Genomic DNA, 9,638 nt, shown 5'->3' on the forward strand with positions numbered 1-9,638 from the left:
GATCGTTTCTATAGTAGCAGCTCATTCATAGGGACTCGGTGATCGTCGATACGGTGACGTTTTCTGTAAGGAGATGTCTCTAACATGCCTGGAAGGAGTCTCCAGTGTCAGCCGAAGCTGGAACTTTTCCGACATCTTCGGGACCCGAGGGGTTTCATAGATCTTAATGTAATCTTTAACAAATAGAAATTGTTAGGAAGTCATCGACGGATTATCTTTAGCACCGGCTCAAATCAAAGCCAAATACCATTTCTTTATTTATTACTTCACGACTTTTACTGATCTTTTACCAAGTCTGCCGGCCTCTTGTGGAATTCTGATTATATCTAATGTACGGCTTTCTTTTGAACCGAAGTCTGTGGGTGTGGAGCACAGTCCCCGTCTCGCCTCGCCTCACAGACGATTAGCCGAAAACCCAAACTGTGACGACGAACTCATCCGGCTCTTAGCGGCAGGCACGGAAACGGTCGACGCCGTGCCGGAGTGGCTCCGTCACCCACAGGCCTCGGTTAAACCGGCTCGCCTGAGCCGAAACCTCTCTCCGTGTTTAATGTCGTACCTGAACGCCGCTTGCTCTGTCGTTTGTCTACTCTCCCTAAATGCAACTTACTTTAAGCATGCATCAACGACATCCTGCAGTACAAAATTAACCCATTTTCAGCCCAATTTTCCTCTCTCTTTGACGTACATCCAGACTGCACGCCTGTTTACGTGTTTAAGACTAACAACGACAGATAGATTTTGTCTTTCGGGTCACATGACAGAGGCGGCAGTCAGTCGCGCAGTCGCGCGTCGGCTGTCCGGCTCTCGACCGTGTCCGTTTTTTTAAATAGTTTGTGCATCTGGTTGTAGTGTGTGAAAGTGAAAGTTCAAATTGCTTTGCTCTTCTTTTTTTTTTTTTTTCTTGTCTGAATTTTTTTTCACTTTTTTTTTTACACACATAAAACAAATTATGTTTTACTTTTTTTTTCTTCTTTTTTTTTAAATAGCAGTGTTTCAAACTTAAGACAGATGTAAATGCTAAATTAGAAATTCATTTCTTTTTTGATTTTTTTTTCAGATTTGGAACTACTTCATTGAATACTCTATGTGCGTTTTTTTTTTGTTTGTTTGTTTGTTTTTAAAAAAAATTCAATTTAAAAGTTCGTTTTAAACAGTAAAATGATCATGCAAATTTAAATATATATATATATATTTTTTTTTTAAATTGAAAAATTCTTTTTTTTTTAAAAAAAAAAAACAAATCGAATGAATCATCGATGCAGCACATATGATTGTCGGTGAAAATGTTCCACATCTCATTGTTGTTTTTCTTCGAAATTCTGCCAGCGATCTTGATAAACAATTGACTTGAACTGTTTGTTTGTTTTTTCAATACTGCATGGCGAAGAAGTTGCAGTTTAGGGTTTGTCAGATTGTCAGTGTTAGAGTTTTGTTCTTTTTTTCGTAGATGGGCATGTATATGCTCATTGTTTGTATATCCCCATCCCTTCCTTACAGCCAAAAGCTCTAATGCCGCCCGACCGCTTCGTACTGCCTTTACATGGACATGGCAACTGACTTACACAATCACCCCCATCATTATCATCTCCTATGTAGTATGTTCATAGGTCCAGAACCTTCCTCACCTCCCTCCTCCTCCTCTTCCTCCTCCTCCTCCTCCTCCTCCTCCTTCCCTTTAGCTATGGCAAAATATGTACAGTCATCCATCCATTCAGAATTTACAATTATGAAATCAATCCAAGCAAAAAGTTTAATTACTAGAATGTAGATATTTATTGAAAAATGCTATACATATAAATATCTATATATATATATATATATATATATCTCAAATCCAAGGCTCAAATATGTACAGATTTTTGTATTTTATCAAAGAAAAAAAACAAAACAGAATAATGGTGAAGTTTATTTTTCATGTTATGTGGTGTGGATGTATGTGTTGTTGCCTCCCTGTATACTCATGTCTGAAGATTATATTTATCAAGAAATACAGTGGCTAGTAAATTTTTCTTTTCACAAGAGAGAGAAAAAAAGAAAAAAAAAAAAAGAGAAAAAAAAAAAAAACTTGTCCAAGGACATTCTTACACAACTTTCTTTTGTGCATTTTTTCTTCATGCCAAAATCATGCGGGCAATTTGTTGATGTAAGTTAACAAAAATCTGGTATGCTTATTTTTCCTTGAAATATTAATTTTATGTTTATTTGAAAGCCTTTTCATTTTTTTTTTTTTTTTTTTTGTGCAATAAAATATTATTATTGATTTAGATTGTGCTTGTCTGTGAATAGTAATATTGCTAAACTAGTCGCTTTTTAAAAAATATATATATTTTTTATATATATATATTATTTATTTATCTATATTTTGCCTTTTAATTCTGGAACTGCAATTAAACAAGTGGACTTTTTGTTTTGTTTTTGTTTGTTTTAGTTTTTTTTTTTTTTTTTTTTCAAAATGATTTTTCTGGATGAATATTTGAATATTTGCCTTTAAGTTATTTAGCTTTTTAATTCTGAAACTGCATTTAAGCAAACTGGCTTTTATTTTTATTTTACGTTTTATTTATTTATTTATTTGAATTTTATTCTTATACTGCATCTATGGAAACCTGAATGGCAGGGTTCTCTCTCAGTCCAACAACAGCCTAGATAGATAGATAGATGGATAGATAGATAGATAGATAAGGGCTGGACGATATGACCAAAATATCATATATATATATATATATATATATATATATATATATATATATATATATATATATATATATATATATATATATATATATATATATATATATATATATATATATATATATATATTCGAGAACGTTTCTACGGAGCGCTGAATTGAATGATTTGTAATGATCACATCACCCAGCCCTTGACTCTATCTCATTTCTGTTCTCTAGCTCACCTCGATGATATAAACATCAGCTTTCGGACACACGGATGCTTAGCCGTGGGTTTGCGGTTCTAATTGACGACATATTCACGCGGAAGTGCTCATTTGTTTCGCGCGTGCTAGTGGTTTATTCGTCGCAGGCTGTTTTCCACGTGTTTTTCCCACGCATTTGGCAGCGGCTATAAACACCCAGTTTGCGTTTTGAGAGAAGAAACGGAGGCGAATACGTTACGTACGAGGAGCTAATTAATCCCCCGTTACCTCCACAAAGCGGCTTGTTCGCACACCGCACGCCAAAAACGTTTTATGTTAATCAGCTTTCCGCTCAGATCAGATTTTCGTTCGCTGATAAAGTCTTAACGGCAGACGGCTAAGTCTTCGTGGCAGTATTAAGAAAAAAGAAAGCAAGCAAGCAAACCTGTATCTGGAGATATTTAAAGCGCCGTTTCGGTTTCCAGCTGGCTCGGCGTATGCTCCTCAAAGGACTGCTTTTTTGGCAGCAGATTAATTTTTGTAATCAGAAAGATTTCTCGAGCACGCGGAGAGAGAGAGACGTATCCCGGCGAGCATTCCGGGTGCGCACAAATTTAATTTTGCGAGTTCAAGGTGGGTAAAAACGCTTTCCCCAGTATACCACAGATCAACATTTATATGCGATGCAAGCGCGTTGAACACAGTAGCGTGAGTAAGCGAACCGGTTCACCGCAATACACGGAGAAGGAAACGTGTGAAATTACGGGGGGAAAAAATTCCGAATGCTCTGTGAGGCAAAGTAATCCGTCGCGGCGGCTCGTGTGTTCACGAGGACATCAAAAATATTGCCGTTTAAAAAAAAACAAAAAAAAAAAAACAAGCGTACTCGTCGATGCTAAAAATAATAAATGATCCGTTTACGAGAATGTGCTGTGAGGTGGCTGTACGTCAGCCAATGGGAGACAGGATGGGGCGGGGCTTCAGTCATTTACGCCGGTTTTGAGTCAGATAGCAGAGAAACGTCCGTTTAATCGCATTCTGAGTAATTCATACGATCCTGTGCTTGGCCCCCTTGGTATTTAAGTTGTTTCACAGGACACCTCTAATTTCCGTTAAATCGTCCGCATGCCGACGCATTTTGTAAAATAGATTTGTTTATTTATTTATGTATTTTTAAACGTCCTTGTGAATGCAGCCTTGAACGCGGTTTTCACAGCGTTTCCGCGGAACGCGTTTAGACCGGACTCGGCCGTGAGCTCGGAGATCATTCGGGCGTCGCCGTGGTTGCGAGACAGGCCCTGCCATTCCGGTTTCAGTATACGGGTGTCTAAAAGGCACCAGGCCCGGAGGGGCAGCTGGGGAGCCAGACCAACCCTCAGAGAGATTACATCCAAATCCTGCAGGATCTCCTGAACGCTTCCTCAAACACGGAGTCCTCCGCTTTTGTGTGTGGAGGAAGATATTTTGTCCTTTCTGATATTCTGTCTCGGTGGCACGAAATCTCATGGACAAATAAGCAGAAGGAGAATCTGGCGCTTAAACGAAGGGCATAGTTATAATGAACTATAAACACCGTCCCGCATTTATAAGGCATCATCGATCGGAATATTTTAAGGAAACGCGTTGCACTTTGAAGCCGTCCTTATTACGCGTTACGACTTGTTAACACGATGCGTTATGATTCCTTGTTTACGGCTAAACACGAGATATTCGGTATCGTACACTGGGACCGAGCTACTTATTTGGCATTGGCGATTATAATGTGTTATGAACACGGTTTATAACGCATGCTGTCAACAATTTATTAATTTACTACGAAACGTTGCTGTGAACTGTAATGCCTTTTCGCGTATAATTCCGACAAACGCTACGGCCGCGTCCGTAGGTCGCCGTGCGTACGGCCTTCGACGAAAGTCTTGGCGATTTATGGTTCAGTTGTCCAGCAGATGCTCTGTACGATTCATTTTAGGCCTGGCGGTACCTGGCTCTCTCATGAAGACCTCTCCGGGCCCAGAGCTTTGTTTCTTCCGTCGTTTATTTGATTTGATTTCCTTTGTTTTTGTGTTTGGAATTTAGCTTTTTACGTTCCGTTTCGCTTCGTTCTTGCGTTTTCTGGTATTTGCGTTTGTTTGGTTTTCCTTATTGTCGGTGTGTTGCGGATTCTTCGAAATGCCTGCTGATACAACCTGTTGTTTCTTCTCCATCCTAGGAGGTGAATTAGATCCCTTAGTACTCCCTCCTGTAGCTACACGTGCACCCTTCATCCCTCCCCCCCCAACCCTCCGCCCCCCCCTCACCATTATTGAGACCACCAAAGAGTCCCTGTCCATGGCCACTGAGGCGGGCCTGCCCTGCTTGTCGGACCAAGGCAGCGATGATTGTGATGATGGTGATGATGATGATGATGATGATGATGGTGATGATGATGATGATGATGATGGCTTGGTGATATCTGGGTATGGCTCTGGGGAAGCATATGACTCTAACCTGCCCACTACTGATGATGAAGATGTTTACACCACCTTCTCCTTGGTCACAGATAAGACCTTATCCACGTCGGCCTTTGAAGGTGGCTACAAAGCTCACGCGCCTAAGTGGGAAGCCAAGGACTTTAGACCTAACAAAGCCTCCGAGCACGGTAGGACTACTACTACCGCGTCTTTTTCCCCCAATCTGAGCCGCTCCACCACCACCACCACCACCACCTCTGCTGCCGCAGCGCCGCCCAAATGGCCTGCGGGCAAAATGAATAACCGAGAGCTTAAACCCCAACCCGACATAGTCTTGCGTCCATTGCCCACTTCCTATGACGTAGACCGCAAAAAGCCGAAGAGCCCGTTAATAACCTCCCCCATGTTCCGTAATGTACCCACAGCGATCCCCACGGAGCCGGGCGTCAGGCGCGTTCCCGGGGCCTCCGAGGTCGTCCGGGAATCTAGCAGCACCACTGGAATGGTCGTCGGGATAGTTGCTGCTGCCGCTTTGTGCATCCTCATCCTCCTGTACGCCATGTATAAGTACAGAAACAGGGACGAGGGGTCGTACCAAGTGGACGAGAGCCGCAATTACATAACCAACTCGGCGCAGAGCAACGGCGCGGTCATGAAGGACAAGCAGCACGGCTCGAAAGGCAGCAACAAGAAACAGAAAAACAAGGACAAGGAATATTACGTGTGAGACTGCGCGACGGCGAAACGGGTGACGCTGAGGCGTATCGGACGTGCTGACGGAGAGAGAGAGAACAGATTTTCCATTTTGGCACTGTGCTGAAGCACTGAGCTCTCACACCAACTGTAATATAAAGCACACTATTGTGTAAGCATACCGCGATGGTAAATAGCGACATTAGTGACCTTTATTCTTCGATCCGGTCGCCGGTGTTATCAGTGTAGAATACTTCACACCTACATCATTATCCTAGAGAGAGAAAAAAAAAACAAAACAAAAAACAAACGTGACTTTTAAAAAGGTATGTGATCCTTGGCATTTTTTTTTTTTTTTTTTTTTAAATCCTGTAAAGAGAAAAAAAAAAAAAAAAAAAAATGTGAGGAAGGAAGATTGAGAGAGAGCGCGAGGAGACAATTCTGGCCATCGCAGGCATGTGAGCGACACATGGTGTTACAAGAGATGGACAATATATATATATATATATATATATATATATATATATATATATATATATATATATATATATATATAGTGTGAATGAGAAAGAAGGACTCTTGCCAAAAAATATATATATAATTACATATGAAAGATTTGTATTGTTTATACATTATATGTGGTGTCAATTTTTTTTTTTAATTTTTTTTTTTTTTTTTTTTTTTTTTTTTGCTTTGTGCAAAAAAAAAAAAAAAAAAAAGAAAAGAAAATCTATGTAGTAAATGAAATCAGACGAGCGAGGACAGCTCACTGACGCTCTCGCAGCACTGTTACTCAAAACTCGACCAAATGATTCGGATTTTACAACCGACTGTGACGTTTGAGGGGAAAAAAAAAAAAAAAAAAAAAGAATAATAATAATAATTTGTGAATTTGAGCGAAGTGGTGCATTTTATCTTTGTCTCAGTAAAGCGACTGATTGTAATGCATGCCATCTCTACGCTACGATGTATGACGTTCAGCTGAGGTTGAACAGATCTGCCAGGCCAGTCAATCCATCAGACGCATCTTTACCTATTCTATTTATTTTTTTGGTCCCCGTCCCCTCTCGACGTGACGACGCCGACGACGCCGACCCACGTCACGTTTCCTCCGCAGCCGGTGCCCGGCTTTGATCTTTTTTGCGATCATGATGTATGTTGGTCCACTTCCTCTTGTTCTCTTTTTTATGAAAAGCTGTCTGGTGCACACTGGCACTCCTCTACTATAACGCTGTTACGGATGTCTATACGGAAAAATAAATCTAACGTGAAAAGTGTGAATTCTATCTGTTGTCACAGTCGACTGTGTCAAACAACAACAAACAAACAAACAAAAAAAAAACCACGAATAAAAAAAAAAAAAGAAGTTTGTTTACATATTTTGTTACATTTACGATGATATGATGATAGCGGTTGTACTTTTTAGGTAGATGATGTACATATTGAACTTGAGTTGTATTTTTTTTAGTAATTCTATTGTACAGAGAGATCATCACGATCGTCTTATTCCGTGTGCTTCGTGAAGAAAAAAAGAAAAAAAAAATCGACGTCGACGTGAAGAGAGACTCTTGAGGTCACGAAAAAACAAACACACACGCGTATATATATATCTATACACACAACACACACACACACAAGTATTTTGTAATGGAAAATCAGAGAATATTGTTAGATTAGAGGTCTAATCTTTCTGGCAGATGTTTCTAAGTCGCATGGATATTTGATTACTTGAAGCTGTCAATCAAATACAAGACACACTTCTTTACCTGTACTGAGGTTTCCTTGTTATCAGTTGTTTTTATTTATTTATTTATTTATTTATTTAAAAAAAAAAGAAGAAGAAGAAGAATCAACAGAATATGTAACAATAAAAACAGTCATATGGATGCAGACAAGCAGCTCACACCTTTCACATAAAGTGTGATTCTTATCGTCTCTGGGTATTGCAGTGTGAATATGTGCGAACGTGACCTTCGGTTTTCTTTTTCATCGCACCACAGCTGATTTGTGTGTCTAGGTTCCTCGTGCGCGTCCTCTCCGGACACTTCCCGGAGGCGTTGCTGGACCGAAAGGGGCGGAGCCTTTGCTTAAAACCGGTCATCATATTGCAATTTTGCTCACTTTATCACACAGAAATTCTTCACTTATGACCAAAAAAAATAAACTCTATACTTACGTGTTTTTTTTTTTTTTTAAAGTTGTTTTTTTTAAAAAGTATTTTCTATGTGGGTCGTATTCGTAATGAACTATAAACACGTTCGTATCGCGTCACGATGCATCCGCGCGCGATTGTTTAATTATTTATTCTTTACCGTGTTTAGGAACGTTTTATTCAGGTTTAAGTCGCTAGTCGTGAAGATTTTACCGGAGTCCTGACGTTTACCGTCCCAGTAAGCAGACGTCATTTTTAAACAGTTAATAAAGTTATACTTTTATTTCACACTTACAGCAAGGAGAAATTCAAAAAATAAATCGGTAAAGTTGCACGCCACCCTACGAGTAAAGTAAAGTATTTTACAGGGTCGCTAACTTCTTACCTTTGAAGAGAAAGAAAGAAAGACAGACGTCATTGAAGGCGAATGAAGAATTTAAAAAAAAAAAAAAAAAATTTTTTTTTTTTTTTTTTTTAAGTATGTTTAAGTTTCATATTATTGCGTCTGGTACGTGCACGACCGTTATTATTGTTTTCTTCTTAGGATAATCGATTATTTTTTTTCACTGACGTTATGTACGTTACTTCTAGGTTTTCGTTCCGTCGCGGATATCGAAATTCGCCGAAGGACGATGTCGATCTCGACGTCGTTCCGCCGCACGTTTCAGACTTGATCTAAAACCCCTTCTGACGATCTGAAGATTCTTTCGCCACAACGTTCACGTTGTTCATCTGGAAGAGGCAGACCACACACACGCACACACACACCTACCTCTCTCTCTCGTCTGCAGGATAAGCATAGTGTGAAATGTACATTTTGAAAACGAGCACCTTATTACACGGGTGGCTGACTTATTGAACCGCATCGACCGAACCCGGGCCGTTCTGCAGGCGAGGGGAAAGTTAATTAAAATTCAGCAAAGGCTTAAAATTCAATAATCCCTGCACAACTTTCAGATGAGCTTCGGTGATTAGGAGGATTCATTACAGAGCACCTTCTCTTTGCTCAGACTAAAGGCTTCGCCTTACTTCACGCGACGCTCGGACGGCTCACGCGGACAAAACGAACGCCGTGTGGAGGTTTCGCTCGCTGCGTGTCGTACACGTGTCAGCCGGGTCGATACAAACGAGGCCTAGCCAAGGATATATACATTTCATGCGTAGCATAGCTTTCACTAGCGTGCTAAACTCGCCATGCTCAACCATTAAGTTTATTGAATGCGTTTATTAGGTGCGTATTTTTATTTATCGGGAAACAAAAAATTCTCGTTTTTAAATATGGAAGAAAATAACCCGTTCTTCTTCTTCCTTTCTTATGCTCTTCCAACAAAGCGCCCGAGTTTATCCGAGCGGCAGCTCGCGAATCTTTTTCCTGTAGTCGTCGAAATCGTCATGACACTTTAACAGCGCCACCTGGAGCACGCGCACGCCGTACTCGGGATCGATGGAAAAACTTCGACTCGAG

General features: G+C 40.2%; 1 protein-coding gene across 3 annotated transcripts in view; it reads left to right on the top strand.

Annotated features, from left to right (window-relative positions):
- Positions 1-6,505, top strand: part of nrxn3a (neurexin 3a) — a 286,244-nt gene extending 279,739 nt beyond the window's left edge. For all 3 annotated transcript variants that reach the window (XM_053682954.1, XM_053682955.1, XM_053682956.1), the window contains one exon: positions 5,088-6,505. In XM_053682954.1, coding sequence (XP_053538929.1) covers positions 5,088-6,055 — 968 coding nt within the window. In that variant the 3' untranslated portion in view covers positions 6,056-6,505. The remainder of the gene's footprint in view (positions 1-5,087) is intronic.
- The last annotated feature ends 3,133 nt before the right edge of the window (positions 6,506-9,638 follow it).

The sequence above is a fragment of the Ictalurus punctatus genome, chromosome 9 (assembly GCF_001660625.3).
Source record: "Ictalurus punctatus breed USDA103 chromosome 9, Coco_2.0, whole genome shotgun sequence".
Lineage (NCBI taxonomy): Eukaryota > Metazoa > Chordata > Actinopteri > Siluriformes > Ictaluridae > Ictalurus > Ictalurus punctatus.